The 18,722-nt window shown below is 39.2% G+C and overlaps 1 protein-coding gene across 1 annotated transcript in view; it reads right to left on the bottom strand.

Annotated features, from left to right (window-relative positions):
* MSRA (methionine sulfoxide reductase A) overlaps window positions 1-18,722 on the bottom strand; it is a 290,882-nt gene that overhangs the window by 100,269 nt on the left and 171,891 nt on the right. The window contains exon 4 of the mRNA XM_074895458.1: window positions 12,959-13,063. Within this exon, the coding sequence (XP_074751559.1) occupies window positions 12,959-13,063 (105 nt within the window). The remainder of the gene's footprint in view (window positions 1-12,958; window positions 13,064-18,722) is intronic.

Here is an 18,722-nt window from a genome sequence, read left to right as displayed (position 1 = left end):
GAATCATCCCTGCTTCTATTCAGCTGGTCAGTGCTTTTTCCTTCATAGTTTCTACACCTTGTCAAAACTACTGTGTCCTCTCAGCTGGGTGTTTTGCCTATTATCAGGCCTAGCATAAAGGACACAGCCAGCATAAAGATGAACCAATGACCAAACTGTATTTGACACAAAAGGGTCAGTACATGGGTGAGCGCTGGGGGTACAAACAAGTCAGTCAGATCATACATAATCAACATCAATCCCAGTGACCCCAACAACGACACCGCACGACCAGCAATGGGTGGGATAACCAGTGAAATGCAGTCTCCCATAGAGGGGACGGGAGACAACCAGGTCAACAAGCCAAACACATCAGACCGAGGAAGCCACACACTGAATCCCTACACAGCCCACGTTTACAAAAGCCAGACCTGAGTGGAGCCCAGTCCCAGGGAGGCGGGAGGTCCTTCCCCAACAGGGAACTCTGCACAGGGCATCCCCCTCACACACAGACACTGCCCCTCCTGCCAGGGGTCCCAGCTGTTATCCCTCAGTGGGACACCTGACCTTGGGTTACTCACTGCGGGACCCCTGGGGCTCACTGACCCAATGGCTCTGTCTGCCAGGCCGGCCCACCCTGGGGGGGAGCCTAAAGGGAAACTCACCCCCCTTTGGGAAGGGCTGGGGGATCACCCAGATGTCAACCTTAACTTGGGGTTGGGGTTGAAACCCCAGCATTTCACTGGGACAAAAAATTGCCCCTTTAAAGCAATTATGCAGCAATTATACTACAGTTTGAGTTTCTGTTGAGACACGTCTTAGGCAAGTCATTGTCCTTCCTGTCTAACTCCAGAGTATTTTGAGGTCAGTAAGAAATATGAAGGCCCACAGCATTAATAAAAACACATATTTCCCAGTACTATACTTTTATTTTTCTGCAGAAATTGCAAACAAGCAGATTTGTTTCAAAACTGTGATTGTTTAATATATTACCTATAGAAGACTAAAGCAAAATATACTTTATTTGTTTTATTGGCTAAAGCAAGGATTTTTTTTTGAAGAGTCAACCCTCTAATGACTTGAAAGTAATACTTATACAACACTCCTTATCTTCTTTCCATTTAAAAATAATAAAAGAATGTAATGGCATCATTCGTCAACCTTGCTATTCTCAGAGGATCGCAAGCATAATGGAGATAAATGACTAAGGTCTGTTAGGCTCTTCTGTGCCACCCAGTGAAATTTTAAAGGGCAGTTCATAGCTCTTATTTTTATCATAATTTTTTCTGTGATTTATAGACTTTTCTGCAGCTGTCACTTATTTTCTTATACCCACAGAAACCTGATATACCGATTGGTCATTTTCTTTTCCCCAATCAATCCTTGATGAGTTAAGACTAATAAAACTCCTTCTTCTAGCTCATCATATAATTATTTAGTAAAAATCAATTGCACCATGTCACCCTGGCTTGATGTCATCACTCACGGTAATGACTACATCTATACAGCTTAAAAGTTGCCAAGGGAAAGTAAAACTCTTTATAGCATATGATTAAAGGAGAAAAATGTTAATAGAAAAGAATTTAGTTACAGTGCTGTGGATTGAGAGTTCTTGATGATTTTCAAGGTGCTGGGGTGAGGAAAGATAAATTAAATATAAAAGAGTATCTTCAGAAAGTTGCAAGACATTAATGAGCTTGTACATATTAAAGAAAACTTTTATACTGTCAAAAGACCAAAAGGTTTACAAAGCTTGCAATATACATGGTTTTCAGCATCAAGGAGGAAAACTATATTTTGGTCTTCCCCATTTGGTTTGGGATTAAGGCAGCAAATACTAGTTTTCCCTATAAATTCTGGCTTGCACATGTACTTAGGGTATCATGGCTACAGCAACATTTGTAGTAATTTGATTCAGAGAAAAAAGTCTGGTGAAAACAGACATCAAAGTTTTTTCATCTTTAACCTTCATGAGACCTCCAGATTACAGGTTTTCTGGTGTAGCTTTGAAACTAAAAGAAAATCACAGATTTGCTGTGGTTGGAAGGGACTCCAGTCCAACCCCTCCACTCAAAGTAGTGACAGCTACAGCAGCTTGTCCAGGGGTCTTTTCTAGTCCAGTTTTGAATATCACTAAGGACAAAGGCATCACAAAATACAGACTTCCCTAAAATTGCTGGTGCTGGCGTAAATAAGCTTGTTGATTCACTGTATGAAATAACAATAGTCCTTTCAGTAGAGAGAAGTTTTTCAGACAACAGATTATTCGTTAATGGTATAATACACCCAAAAACACTGATGGAGACACAGGAGAACATTCTCCCTCACTCTTTAGCAATGACATTTGGTGGGAATGGAATGAGCTGCTGCCACTGATTTGCTGCAACAAAAAAAACTTGTTTGTTCCCGCCACTGATGACCACCATGCTGCTAAACAAAACCAGAGTAACAGTGAAGAAGGGCAGCTTTATCAAGCTTTGAATTTTGTGGAATTTGTCACAGTAGTAACGTCCCTCCATCAATGTGAGCAGGCTGGACTCTGACCTATGCCACTCAGTGACATGACACCTCTGACTTCTCCCCAGAGCTGTAGCAGTGATACCCAAACTGCCTTTCCGAGCAGATGTGAGGAGGAAGGTCTTCTTCCTCTCTTCCAGCAAAATACCTTCTGAGATGCAGAAGGTGTACAAACAGGTTTGTGTGATGACGGGAAGAACAGCCAAGAAAAGAGGTCCCACGGGATTGGCCTAAAAGGGAATAGTCTCAGTGCTGCCCTGTAATGAAATAAATTTCCCTGCCAGGACTTCTACAGCTTTCTCATCTCTTATGCAATTTCCCATCCCAGCTCACTGGGGAGGTGGGCAGTTAGTACAGTGACAGAGACAAAGAGTAGTCCATCACTATCTGTAGAATCTAATGACACCCTGTCCAAAAGGTTTAACAGCATTGCAATAGCAAAACCCATCACAGTATGACCACGTTAGGACAAAGCCCTTAAAAATATGCTTCAGCTTTCGGTCAGCCCTGGAGTGGTCAGGCAGTTGGACCGGATGATCGTTGTAGGTCCCTTCCAACTGAACTATTCTATTCTCGATTGGACATAAGGAAGAAATTCTCCCCTGTGAGGGGGGTGAGGCCCTGGCACAGGCTGCCCAGAGAAGCTGTGGCTGCCCCCTCCCTGGAAGGGTTCAAGGCCAGGTTGGACGGGGCTTTGGGCAACCTGGGCTGGTGGAAGGTGGCCCTGCCCATGGCAGGGGGGTGGAACTAGATGATCTTTGAAGGTCCCTTCCAACTCACACCATTCTGTGATTCTATGACTCACATACCATCATCACACCATACTAAATTAGTATGGCCCCCTCGAGTATCAGCTAGGAAAAGTCATCCAAGGACTAGAAGCTGACAAGAGAAAAGCTCTCAGGAGATTCTTCACCTCTTACTTCTCCCATCGGGAATAAATCTCTCCTGCCCCTCTGTATTCCCCAAACCCATTTCCTGGGCACTGGTCTCCACAGTTCTGGCAGCCTGCTTTATATCCAATATGAAATAAAGGAGGGCAATTTTCAGAATGCATAACTCTGCAGTGGGAGGTTTTAAATTCAATCCAGCAAAATACCCACCATTTTTTTCTAGTTCCAACTTTTATCTTGTGCTTGTCCATAGGCTAGGGTTTGCTGGTTTTTTTTCCAGTAAAGAAGCACAAATATCATATTTCATGTAGGTCAATAACTGTTGCTTTGCCCTTAGCTGTTCACAGAGACATTCCCATATGATATACCAGGGACCTTACCCAGGTCTCCAACATGATCAGATTTGAGCCATGAATAGTTATCACATCTCCCTTTTGTCCATTAGTAGGAAGGACAGGTTGTCCTCGAGAAGAGGTGGTAGTACACCAGCCTAGGCTCTATCTCTGACCAATTCTCGTCACCTTTTAATAGCATTATTATTCAATAGTTATAAAATGCATCACATTGCTTCTGAAGATATTTTACAAAACTAGAAAATCTGAAGACTTGCTTTGAAAGAAGAGTTCCCCATATGCTTTGTTATTTATTCATTCATTCAGATACAACACTGCTTAAATGCATTTTTGAATGCTTTTTGTCCTTTGAAGACAGTACCATGATCTACTTGAGCCCACAAAAAAACAGGTCGGTTTTTGATGAGTGTCACAAAGCTTAAGTATTGAATGTCACTGGCAGACAAGAATTTTAATACATTTCTAATTATTAATTGAAAATATGTCTTTACCAGTTGTGTACAGAACAGGCAAACAGAATAGTGAATATATACATAAGTCATCCTTAATGGCATTAAACTTATTGTAGGATCTTTTTTTTTTTTTTTTTTTTACCCAACTTTAATCAAAAGATTATGATTAGGGCTGGGAGTGAAATCCTTTAACGACATTTATCAGTGCAGCTGGAACTAAGCTTCCATGTTTAGACAACCAAAAGCTAAGCAAACACAGGTGCCTAATTTGGGATGAGTCAACCACGTTGACTAGATCTCTACTGACAATCGTGGGAGCTGAGACCCTTCATGCCAATGGAAACTTCCAAATTTAGGTGGCTTTATCTTGGTCTTTATACCACCTGACATGTCGATGCTGGTCAGACAAAACTGACTGGAGATCTTGATAGTCTTCATAATCAAATAAATGCATAGAGCAGAGATGGCTGGAAGAGACTGGAAGACATGACAGAGGGCATAAGGGAGCCCCATATTTTCTAAACTACAACTAGAAAACAGGCAGAATGCATAAGGGGATCCTGCATGGCAAAAGACATTTCTGTTTGGGCATTTGAATTGGGCCCTCATTGTCTCTTTCCTTCATGGACTAGTTGTGCTGTGATGCTTACAAAAAGCTGGATAATTACTGATCATGCGAGAAAATATAATTAAGAAATACAGCAATTCAGATCAGGTACTACATAGAGCTCAGCTACTGCATCACAGATTTGCTGTTGTTGTCTCTATGTGCCTTCTCCTTTCTCTTAATTTATCTGTTGCTCACTAGTGTCTTGCCTAAATTTAGGCATGTGCTAACACCATGAATCTAAAGTTACAATGATCCACCAGGTGTTACTGCAATAGTAATAAAAATAATTAGTGATAATAAAAATAACAGTGTTGTCATTTGCTTTTATCAGCAGATAAAACTCATGGGACACTGCTCTCTCAAAACACAGACAAGTATGCTCTTATAAATATGCGAGAGAAAATTGCAGGCAGAGAAAAACAGTCATTCACTGAAAATATTGTTGTTTAGAAGAGAGTCAGCTTTGACCTCTTGTACCTAATTATAATGAAAACAAAGATTAAAAGCCTACTAATAATCACCATAAACTATGATTAATGATGCCATGCTTCAGTGCCTCAGATTTCTAGACCCAAGTACAGTAAATTTACCAGTGGGTTATTTGAAGAATAAAAGAATGTTTGGTATTACTTTGTTTTGACATTGTCTATTGCTTTCCTTGTGTAAAGATTAGGAACAGTCCATAAAAAAAAATTGCTTTCCTTGTATAAAGATTAGGAACAGTCCATAAAAAAATCCTGAAGAAAACGACGTTCTAATGTTGATCTTTTCTAATTCTATAAACATACATACTTGATGGATATTTGAAAGGTACTGAAGACAGTCCTAAGCACTGAGAAGTGCAGATTTTCCTTCAGAAGTTACAAATCAACAAGCCTGAATTAAAATGAAGATTCCCTCCCTCATCCCATCCACTTCTGAATTACAAACACAGCTATGCTGTATCTACAAAATAACCCAAAAATGATCCTGAGGAAGACTATAATGAAATAAAAACATTTTCCAAAATTCTTCTTAGCAAATACAGGCATTGTGAACAAAAGGAATCAGAATATTTTGGGTTGGAAGGGACCTTTAAAGTTCATCGGCCATGGTCAGGGATATCTTCCACGAGATCAGGCTGCTCAGAGCCCTGTCAAACCTGACCTTGAATGTTTCCAAGGATGGGGCATCTACCATCTCTATGGGGGGAAAAAAAAAAAAAAAAATCACAAAAAATTTCATCCTTTTATCTAGTCTAAATCTACTTTCCCTTCGGGTGAGTGGTAGGTTCATGTTTCCGACAGCACAAGAGTCACAGTCTCATCTTCAATGGCACAAAAGACTGAGGCCATGGCTTTCCTCATCTTCAGGGAACCATTTTATTACTGACTGTAGGAATACTGAAAGATATTTTTTAGTAGTTCTGGAGAAATGGTTGACACATCGTTGTCAGATATAAAAATAAATAGGCTAAAAGTAGTTTAAAGGTAAGAAGAAATCAGTGCCCAGAAGGACTTTTGCCCTTGAGCCAAGAACTGATTCAGCCCCACTCATTTCATAACGCAAACTATTCAGTCATCTCAGCAACCACTGCACTGGCTAATAATCCCCTTCATTAAAAAAGATGCAGAGTCAAATCTCAGCTTCTCACTGTGATACAGAAGAACAACATCTCCTGAACTGAAAATATAGGTCAAAAGAAGTCTATTCTAATTTATATGGATAAAAAGAGTCTATTATGCAAATTAGGTCATGACAGCTAAAATTCCTGGGGACGCAAAGCAGCCTAATAATGTGTATTTATTTTTAATGCATATTTAGCTCTAGAGAAAGGACGAAGAATGGGAACAACATAACATCAGGCATTTCAGTTCATGAAAGAAATGAAGTTGCTGTCTCAAAGTGCAGTGCTGGTTAAGCATCACTAGCAAAGACTATCTTTCTACTTTGTAAAAAGTACAGACCACAGGTATGAGGTGATGATGGGCAAGGGACCGCTAAACTGGTTGCTGGTGGGATGGGTAGACATCAGTCAACTATGTCCCGTCACTGCGATTTCATTGGAAAGAGATGGAATTGGAAGAACCTGAAGGCAACAGAAAGCCACTGTCTCCTATCAAACAACTCAGTGAATATTTCTATTGTTGCGTATCCAGTCCTGCATGAACCAATATACATTTATCTTTATTGTGTTTCAGCATATCGATTTCCATGGATTTTTTAAATTTATCAACACAGAGCTGTGTTTTATTCGTTTCCTCCAAGAGCCTCCTAGCAATGTCTTTACCACAGATTTAATTAGCATCCTCTCCACTATATCCTCCAAGTCATTAATGAAAATATTGAAGAGTATTGGACCAAGAATGGCTCCCTAAGGGGTTGGTAATTCTATTTTGAATATATTTAATATGTCTGGTGACAACAGATTTTGTATTTCCACTGTTTTTTGTTACACCTTGTAATAATGCTGAAACCATCAGGACTTTTAATAACATTTGAAATACAAGACAAAGGTGCTTTGTGCTTTAATCTGAGACTTGCAAATTTCATTCAAATTATAAAGGGAAGAGAGTTACAGAAATGCAAAGAAAAAAAAAAATTAAAAATGGTTATATTTTACATGGAGAGATTATTTTTTTCCCTTGAATCTCTAAATGAAGTTACAGGCCTGTAGCAGAATACATAATGCTGGTTTAGGGTCGCTGTAGCGTTTTTTATGTGTACAGCTGTTCTTCCACTGGTATAAGTAGACACATCTGCTCATTAGCAATACAATGTCATTTCTAGTGTCTAATTTTAATTATTTGCAGATGATAGATTCCTTATGCAATGTCTAAAAAAAGTACAGTCCTTCAAAACTGGTGAGAAATAAATATACCCTCTGCAACTAAAATGGGTCAGCACAATGAAAAACAGATATTAATCTGGAGAAATCATGTATCAGCACTAAGGCTAAATGCCAAACTGTTTGGAAGGTCACAGGGAGGAGAAATGGCTCATACATCTCTTCTTTATCGTGGATACACAAGACATATGGACTAAGAGATGTTCTGAATGAATCTGGCAGGTGATGAGTTTGTTGTAGTACAGATGGTCCTCAACTGCTGGAAAAATATCAGTTCTGCTTACATTTCCTGTACAAACACAGGCAAGATAAGGACTTCTTCATGACAGAAAGGAGGAATGAGATTACTTACCAGTAACTTTGGGTCTTTGTACATTCACACTCAAAGAATTAATAAGGCTAGAAGAAAATTTCCAGAAGCTCCTGGGCAGCGGTTGGCCATGGGTGCCTTTGTCCTTCACCCCATTATCAGAGGGCGGCGGCCAAAACTATGGAGTCCTAGCTTCCTCTCAGCTCTTTCCACTAATTCAAAACCCCAAAAAGAAAGCCAGAAGCAGCAATAAAGAAGGATGGGATTTGTGTACAACTGGGGCTCACCTCAGAGAACTGTAGTTGTACCCAAGTTATTTCTTGTGGGCTGGGAAGGATGAGTTACAACTACCAAAACACCCAACTGTTCTGGGTCATATTCAAGAGAGAAAAGAGCCAAAGGAGGCAAGTGGATTTTTCATTTGCCCCAAACATGTTTTAACGAGAAATAAATAATAGTGGTTTTGTCTTCTGCACAGACACTGAAAGCAACGAGGAGCCTTTCTTTAAAGTTGCCTTGGACTGGGCTGAAATCTCTGACACACGCCAGACTTCAACCACACACAGCGTCAGGATAATTATGAACAGTAATGTGCTTTGCAGGAATCATATTTGCACCATGACAGAAGCCTCTGGTATCAGATAGATTTTTTCCAAAGGTTCGGAGAACTAGTTTCTGACACCCCACAAAGAGTGGCCCAACTTTCTGATCAGATAAAATATGACATCTTCTTCCCTGAACACAAGCACAGTTGGGTTTTGCAATTGGCTCCCACGCTATAGAACAGTGCTAATGCCAGAAGGGTGATCCCACTAGTAGTCATGCTCTTGGCAATTTAAGTCCTGGCTGAAAATTACGTTTCACTTCAATTCATGCAGGGTTAATTTTCAGCTTGATCAGAGAACTTTATGATCGCCAGTGTCAACACAAAGAAAAAGGTTGTATCCTGCAGACAGGTCAGGGAGAGAGAAGAAAATTGCCCTTTTCCCTAACAGTTAAATCAAAGATTAGCTTACAGCAATCATGAAAGTACGGGCTGAGGCACAATACAGACAAAATTATGGTCTGAAAGTCCACATCCCTCTAGACACACAGCATGGAGGTGCCAGCAGAATCATCATCAGGGTGCAATCTGGAGGACATAGTCAGGTTTATCTTAAAAATCTGGAAGGGTCTGAGAATGGCCTCATGGCAGAAAAATGAGGCAATACAGAATCTGTCCTACCCCTCTATAAACTTTAGAAAAATAATGTACAAAGTGAATAGCCATAGATTCTTCTGCCATATTTCCAGTATATCAAATTCCCTGTAGAAGTAACCACCCCAACCACTCACGGAGCTATACAGAGCAACCCTCTTATAGATAAGATCATTCCTAGGAGAAAAGAAATGCAGATCTGTGCATTAGAGGCTGAACAGAGATGACAACCATATGTCACTTGGCAGAAGTCAGGGGTTTGTTTGTTGCTTTTTCAGTATCCCAAATGCAATGAATTATAAAATAGATCCTAAATTAATAGTCAAGGAGGACTTTATCAGGGCCTCACACTTAGGAGATGCTCATTTGGGAGAATCTCTTTCAACTCGTAGACTGTTTGACTTGATCAAAGGTTCTTGCTTTTCAATAGACTTCTGTATAATACTCAGACTCAAGAGCTTCATGAAACAAGAGCCAGGCTGCCTCCCAGAGAAAATTCGAATCCCAGTGAGATGTCAGTCTCATCTAGAAGGCAAGAGGTCCAACTGTTTAGAAAGCAGCAACTTCTGAATATTAATACACTCACACAATAATGAATGATAGGATTGCCAGATTGTACTCTTTAGCAACTTGGTACCATCTAGACTATTTGAAACGTCTTTAAGTGCAACAGAATGTACATATTTGATGTTTAATGACATCAGAACAATTAGATGAGCCCATTATCTCTGCTAGGGTAGGAGGGTTTAAATGGCATTAACCCAACTTTGGGAAAAAAAGCAAGACAGTGTCACAGAAAAAGCTTTTATACTTTTGAGTAAGTGCTACACTCAAGCCCAGCACTCGCTGGATATATGAGCCACCGTATTCATCCAAAGAGTGTGCTGAATTTCATGAATAAGAAATCTCCCTAATTTATCTGCTTAGTAAAAAACCTCTCTTTGACAGAGTCCCGCATTCCCGTAAGGCTGGCTAAATAAGACTTACCGTGTGCACACAGCTGAACCTCAGGAGAGGAGAAAAATATCATAGGTCAGAGAGATAACTCTCACTTTCAGTATCTTTACATAAAACCACATTTCCCACAGCAAGCTAAAAGCAAGGAGTAGATCCAAATCAAGGCAAAGAAACAATTCCACCTTTGAGATCTTCTACTGCTAACTGCTCAAACCTGAAAGGGTATCTAAGCATACTGTCCCTATCCTACAAAACAAAGAAACTTGAAATTGGGACCTTGTGGTTTAGGTTTTCCGCAAATCAAGAAAGGTGGTAGAGATGTGATGAGCTTTGCAAAGTTCTTCAGCAGAGATTAGCATTAAGCAACCACTAAAATACATAGATAAAGCAACCTGCCCAAGTCTGGTTATGCAAAGTCTCCAGAGAAGTCTGACATCTCTGTGGATAAAGTAACGCTCTCACTTTTGGGAAATTATTACAGAAGACCCATTTGGAAATTCTACTGAGGCAAGCTTAGATAAAGACTTAGGTATGTTTACACCAAGCACTGCAGTGCCACATAGATGCCTGAGACAGTTGTGAATGACTTGGGTATCCAGACAGCTCAGTGTCATACGGAGATATTAGCTCACATCCCAGAAGGAATACAGCCACATTAGTGTGGCTCTGTGCCCGGGCTAATTAGGTGATGTTTCCCCAGTTGCCAGAAATCAAAGAGTGACATCTGCCAGCATCCAACCTTCTTCTGAATGCACAGACTGGAACTATTTTGAACCTCAGTTCTGTGAGAATGCAAGGTGAATATAAAGACACAATGTCACCATTTTACTTTCTTTTAAAGCCAGAAGGGATCATAAATGGATCTGACCTGTTATCATAACTACTACACTGCATCCACATACCACTGTGTCCAGCGTTTGAACTTCACTTGACCTAAAGCACTGAAGTCCTTTCGAGACCAACCTATTGTATGTGTGTCACAGGCAGAGCACAACCATATGCTGTCAGAGCTACGGCTACAGACGTGGCAGATGACTGACTAGGTGGTAGTTGCCCAGATTATTTCAGCATAAATCCATTCCTCATCCAGCTCTGGAAGGTGAAGAATCCTATAGTCCTGCTCATTAGTTCCCAGCTCTGGCAATCAGGATGAATCCCAACATGTGAGCAAGACACATGAACCAATTACCCATGAAAGAGGATTCTCTGCTTTATCAAAACAACCAGCCCAATGCAAAAATGTCTGGCCTCTGGTGACGGCCAGTCTCTGACAATCCAAAGAAAAAAAGAACAAAAGAGACCTGAAGACAACCACTGGAAGGATAGGGAGAAAACCTCCCTCCTAAGCCCTATGAGCAATCCACAAAGCACGATTTGAAGATGGTCATCGTCTCATTGCAGAACTGCAAGTATTTCAAGGATGGTGCAGACAAATTACTCTGAACACAACTATAAAGGAAGAGTAGAAAAGGGAGGCTCATAAATCAACAGTAGAGGCCACCACACTTGACACACAGACATAGAATTTCTTCTCATGACTTGAATCAAGCACCTCTTTTAAAATGATAAATTATCTCATCTTAAACACTCAAAAGGATGGTGATGGAAAAAGACTCCAACGTTTAATTATGCTGAGAGCTGTGAAACTATTTTAATCCAAGGTGGAACTTTTCAAACTTTGGCTTCCAGCTACTGGAACTTGTGGTTGGGTTGTCAACCTCACTAAGAGGTATCTGCTCCTGTAGAGATTATTAGATCTCTAGTTATGTCTCTTCAACCACCTGAACGTCTTGATTCACAGCACCAGGCCAGTTTTCTAGGCTCTATATCCTTTCTCTGTCCCTCTTTCCAATCCCCAGCAGTATCTCTGTATAATTCCTGGTATGTCAACACAGAAACTGCATTACATGTTGTGAGATTTTACTGACTCCGCACACAGAAAATGGTTTTCGTGCTCCTGACTAAGGCTTCCCTTTTCATACAGGCAGAAGTTGGAATAGACATTTTTGTCTGGGCTTACTGGAAGACACTTATCCCCAGTAGCCCCTGGATCCTTCTCAGAGTTACTGTTTCCCGGGATGGAATCACGTTTTGAAGGTATCATCTGCTTTTTTTTTTTTTTTCTTCCCAGATGTAGTAACAAGTGGCATAATTATGATAGCTGTTAAAATATTGAAATGAGTTACTGTGTGTAGTATTTCTGGGAAATGGTAGAAAGGATGATGTTTATTGAAACTATATAAACATGTAAAATGTTTTCTCAACACAGTTTCCCATTTATGTTTGCACAGATGTGTGTAATGTCATCACGAAGCCTCTTCCAAGAAAGATAAATTAAATCAAAAGGTTTGAATAAGGCAAATAGCTAGAATGCTCTGATGGTGCCTCTACACACCATCTCTTACCTCTTTTTGTTCCCTTTTTCCAATCATAAAAGACATTCAGTGCCACTGAAAAATTTACAAAGAACAAACAAAAATTTTTTATGAAGGATAAAGGTCCTCGGCACAAATAAAATGACCAGCTCTGAAGCTGTGAAGAAATGTGCTTTAATTTAATAGACAAAAGATAGCATTACAGAAGAAATTGTCATAATCAAAGTTGAAAAAAAAATTTCTATTGTCTATGGTGCCTCTCTGTGGGAATTTTCCCAGCACAGACAGCTGTAAAGGAGGAGGGGTATTGTGAGTTTCTGTACTCTCATTCTCTCTCTTCCTCTCTTTCTCTGTCAATAAATGTCTGCAATCATATTCTTGAGCTCCAGTGTGATTTCAAGGTTCATCTCTTCCATGCAGCTCAAACACTAATTATCCCAGCTGTAATTAGTAAGATAATTAAATACTGGCTCACTCATCACTCTACCTTGTGTCGGGTCATGATTCTCCCAGAAGACCTTGAGCAGTTTCTCAAAGCTGATGTTTTCTGGCTGATATACTACTCGTACAGCCTCTGTGTGGCCAGTTTTACCTTAAAACACAAAATAAAATCAGATGTTATTAGTGAGAATTAGATAATGCATTCTTAGTTTTTTATACTGAGATCCAAAGCACAATATTTTGGTTTCCTTTTTTTTTTTTTTTTTTTTTTAACTAAAGGAGTTTTAATTCACCATTATTTATACCTAAGCCTTTTTATACAATATAAGGCTTCTTATTATTATATACATGCCAACTTTAAGAGGTCTGCTAGTTTGGATGAGACCATCATGAAATAAACTAACCAGAGAGATAAGACAGGGATGGTAACTGCAGTAGTCTGTCAGCGTTCAGGAGAAAAAACAGAATAGTTCTTAAATATCCGTAATCAACAACAGTAAAATATTTTTAAATATTCCAAATACAACATTAAAATATGAAAACTTATCTAAGTTGTCTTAACAGTATAAAACTGGGCTTCCTTTCCATGAGATAACATACGGATAAAATAATTGATTATAAAAACAAATTTCAAGGGCATGTTTACACTAGATCACACAAATAATTTCAAACTATTTCACTTCATCCAAACCACTGGTGTCAACGGGTTTCAAAAAGAGTCAGAGAGCGCCCAACTGACTTTATGACAGCAGACGAAGTTCAAGGAAGATTAGCAGGTGTTACAGCACATTAAAACATATCATTTTTATTTTTCAGTTACAATTTGGGCATGTTTTTTTTCATTCCTTATGTGTCTAATCATTCACAATATTATTGAAAGGTTCAGCTTCACAAAATGTGAAGGCTCTGGCCACATAATTCACTCCAATTGTAATTTATAGTTAGATTAATAGATGAGTACTCAGACATCTCAGATTGACGGTCCATTGCACTGAGTTCTACATAAGCATTTTATATTTTATAAATATTATATATATTTTACAGTATATAAATTTAGGCATATTTGTTGTCATAATGTACACATGAATGAGGAAAAAAAAATTATCCTATTCTTCAGTTAAATCATAATAAGTAAATCCTAGAAAAAGTAAACTGGACAGCCAAATCTGCCTTTTGGTGGGGACGTAATAAGCTCCTTTGTCATGCTAGACCAGGTTTTTCTCTCTTCTATACCAGAATAAACCATATTTACTCAACTGACTTCAACCAGATTTTCTAATTTCATGCAGTTGCAACAAACAACTGAATCTGGCCCAGTGATGGGTTCTGAATTAGCTGTCACCAAACAAGAAAAATCAGTCTATGAGTCACTGGGAAGTTTTCAGCAGAAACACCAATTCAGTACCAAAAGAAATTTGAATTTAAAAAAAAAAAGAAAAAAAAAGTAGAAAGAAATACAAAGGATGCTAGGATAGATTAAAGAGACATGACAGGGAAAAGTATGACAGCATTATATGCGTTAATGGGGCACCTGAAATGAAGAAAACCTAAATGAGGCGCAGAGGGGAGGGCTAGCTATTAAAAGGGATTTAAAAGACTGGGATTAAATTTAGTCTAGAATGCAGAGAAGTAAAAGGGGACACATCTGGGATATCTGTAATGAAAATTTTGATAAAATCAAATCGGTTCTTATCTAGTGCGCTTCACAATACAACAAAGATGCGCTCACTGAGATTAAAGGAAAAAAATATACCAGGTTGATGTAACCTGCAGCTAAAGCCACGTCATCCTGTCCACCAGGGCACTGTCCAGGCAAAGGAAGGCCCAATTCCTCTCTCACATGCACGAGGCTTATTGAAGCCCATGGAAACAACTCATTATCTGAAGTTAGATTCTGATGGTAGGTTAGCAGAAAGGGACCGTACATTTAGTAGAATAAAAACACAAGTCAGAGATAATTGGCTTAATAATAAAATGAAATGGTCTTTCTATATTACAGCATGAACTGATGGCCACCTTAGGTCAGGGATAGAATTTATTCCCGATTTCATGGTTTAAGATGGACTATCAATGAAAATAATGGGGTTTTAGCTCAGCTGAAGCCCAGGTCAGGATTTTTGTGGTTGTTTGAGATAAAGGAGAGCAAACGGACAGTGGTTTGTCCATCTCTCCCAAGCCAACATTATATAACTAAGAAGAGATTAAGGAGTGGCTTCTGACTTTTAATTTTTTTTTTTTTTTTTTTTTTCCCTTTGGTAAGCCAATGTGAAGCTTATGAAAGGTTCTTATCACTCAGGAGCAAATTGCCTGTCTAAGATGACTAGCTTTAGATCACAAGAGAGTTTCTTAAAGAACTTCAAAACAAGAGGCATTACCTTTCCTCTCAATTGAAGCAGCAATTACATCTTGTCAACACTGTCTGCTCTGACTAATCCAGGAGTTCAAAGAATCAGCTTTCTTCTTTTCCTCCGAATAAGGAAATAATGGTGCTACTCTGAGAACTATAGCCTAACCTCGAGAAGTAAATCCTCAGATGTACGGCTAACAGACCGTTAGAACCTAGAGAATATTTAAAATCAATATACATCCTCAGAGGGAAAGCAAGGAGGTAATGCTGCTGGTCCTATCAGATTCACCTTTAATTTTCCTTAAAGCCTTTCTGCAATCTAGTGGATTTTCTTTCAGAATATGGTGTGGCTATTTCTACTAAAAACAGTATTAGTCGTTTGTGGTGAGCACTCCTACTTCCTAACAATTGTCATGGAAACTATAGCAATCAACAGGGTACACAAGAGCAAATAAACAGATAAAAGGCTCCACATGGGACAAATTAACCGCAAAATTTCCTAGAAGCAGCACAGACAGAAAATGGCATCAGGTGACAGGAAAAGAAAAAGGACAATCTCTCCACAGGTGCAATAAGACCCACAAGAAGGAATCAGAAGATACTCAGAGGTTACCCTAAGTAGCACATGGACACAATCAGCCCAGTAGTGCCAAATACGACTCAGCTGTAGCCAAAGTGGCAAAAGGGAAGTTAAATTGGGTTCTCCCTGTTGATCTTCTTATTTCCCGTATTGCATTAGGCTGAAGTTCGACTATGAAAACAGAATAACCATCTTTCAGTTAGGGTTTCACACATTTGGTAGAGTACAGTGCCAGAAGAACAGAGCAGGCATCAAACCAGTCAACCACTCCTCTGCATTGTACAAAAATCACTGAAATATTTCTAATCAAATCTTTTTTGGAAGATTTCTTAAAATGGAGAGGCAGTAATCAAAGAGAAACAATAAACCCGCTTGTTCTCTAAAAAGCTGCATGTCTTTTAACAAGAAATTTAACAGGCTAACACTGAACAGCTGAAACAATTTAAAATGATCAGTGATGGATGCTATTCTTTCAGTGATATTCAGCTTTTCACCTTAGTGCCTCCTTCAGAATTTCTCATGAAAGGTCCATTTATATTGTCAGAAAGTCATGGTGTCCTCAGTTCACCTACTGCTTTTAATTAGCTGATCTTTAATATTCCACAGTAAAAGCATGCTTCACTTTAAAGTTCCAAAAGTTTTAACAAGTACGAACATTTCTAGAAGCCTTCTCCCCCCCAAAAAAAGCTCAACAATCAAACCATGTTTTTTTAAATAATTTATTGAGTCACTAAATATAATTTCATTTGCTGTTAACTGTGCAAATAGAAATCCTTTATTTATAGGTGCCATTATCGGATTTCCAGTTATGGTGCTCAGTTCTCCTTCAGCTTTAGAAGGAGCTTAGCCATTGAAGAACCTCGCTGCAGATGATAAGACTTTATTACACCGTGGCAGAGGGCTGTGTGCCAACAGCAGATTGTCTGTTTATCCTATATCCATTTCCCACTTAGAAAACAGAGCCACTCTCAGAGGATTAGCTACAGTGAGCTCTTTCAGTGGGGATTCAAACTCTGGCAAAAATGTTCCTGTAAAGAGCAATAGAAAAAGATATCTAAGTGACACCTCAGTGCTCCTTTTCAATTTTTTTCTTCCTAATAGTGTTTAGATTTTCACCTTCTTAATCATCTCCCAGGTGAGTGCCCAAGCCGACGGATTATAGAAGCGAACTCATTCTTTTTAACTTGCTGGATCCAGTAAGCATTTAATTATTTCTGGCAAAGTGGAACAACTTCAAAGGGCTGGCTTGAGAGCACCTCACCTGTGATACCCAGCCACCCAGCAGCGACGGTGCTGCTCCACGACATCTGGGCTTCAGCTCTAGCTAGTCCAGCCTTGGGGGAATTCAAGTATAAAATTCAAGCGTCACCAAAACTATTCCATCCTGCCCCACTTCTTCAATAAAAAAGGACTTGCCTCTCCTTACCCACTGAAATAAAGGTCCTAAATCCAGCAAATGTTTCAATATGATGTAAAGAAATAGGTGGCAGAACTTCAGCTGATGCACGTTTTAGAGCTTATTGATTTTGGAGCTAAAAAAATTTGTGCTAGCTAAAGCCTAGGCCCTAGTGAATGTGCAAGTATTACATGAACAAGCAGTCGGTCCTTCGAGCATCTGTTTCTCCAAATCAGCCTGGGAATTTTTATTACGTTGTAGTTATCGCTAATAAAATTTCCAGCTTCTTCATAAAATAGCAATGTGTTAAATAAACAAAGGGTTCCACACTAACACACTGAGAACCCACACTTTGGGGAACTGCTGAAGTTTTAGTTTTTACCCCCAAAGTAATGAGGATCAAAAGAATGGAAATAATCACGTATGGATAGATTTTTTTAGAATGTGACAACATTTTATTTGACATTGTGACAATTTTATTTGACTTCCTGCCTAAGACAGAGGAGGTCATTTCACTGACCAGGCCCATGTTTTGTACTTAGAGAAGTAACAGCTCTTGACTCAAAGAACCCAATGGGCAGAGAATCCTCCAGAAGTCAAGGTGACTTCGTCAAGAGGCTAATACCTCTCACTTTTAAAACAAGAGAAGAAGAAAAACAAAGACAACACGTGTTTTATTTATGACCTGAGTTTATTTAGTTAAAGAGCTTGCTGTACGCCAAAGAATAGTAGTAAGTCATCCCTTATCTTTTTCTATCTGAATATTTCAACTGGATTGACCTTTCTAATTAATGATGCTGTTGGACACAGATTTTTTTTTACTTTTTGAGAACATGCTTGCTCAGACCTTCAGCATCTCTCTGACCACGATGACAAGCAGATACCCAGGGAAGGGTTGAAAAAAGCATGTGTGAGATATCTACAACAGTGTACGTGAAGAACCAACGGCCTTTATCTGACCTTGGCTCCCACTGGCTTCTGAGAGCTCCCTGTAGTTCTGCTAGGAGAGACAGTGAGCGGCCCATCCCTACACATTCACCTCCTGCAACTCATGATTTCTTGACCACTTTACAGTTTTTCAGGGTGATTTTGCCACTGTTTGGAAGAGACTGTAAAATATAACATGTATACAACGGCACTAACATGTGGCTACTGTTTGGTTTTTTTTTTTACCTTGTTCTTTAGATTTCAAATAACTTTAATGATTTTGTTAGCATTGAACTAGGAGAATATGTTTGGTTTATTATCCACTGTGAATTTCTGCTTTACAAAATATAATACTTTACCTTCTCAGTGTGATCAATGCTTTTATACAGTTGTATTAAAATATGTCAATCTTATACAGCAAGAAGCCAATTTATCACTATGGGCTGGCCAATCCTGCAGTTGCTAATCAAAATAAAATTTTCCATAATTCTAGAAATTTCTGCCTGGACCACAGGAAATCATGTCTCTTCTAGCGACTAGCAAAAGTGGTAATGCAGCAC

Source organism: Athene noctua, chromosome 1, assembly GCF_965140245.1.
Source record: "Athene noctua chromosome 1, bAthNoc1.hap1.1, whole genome shotgun sequence".
Taxonomy (NCBI): domain Eukaryota; kingdom Metazoa; phylum Chordata; class Aves; order Strigiformes; family Strigidae; genus Athene; species Athene noctua.
This window is presented reverse-complemented; position numbering and strand designations above follow the sequence as displayed.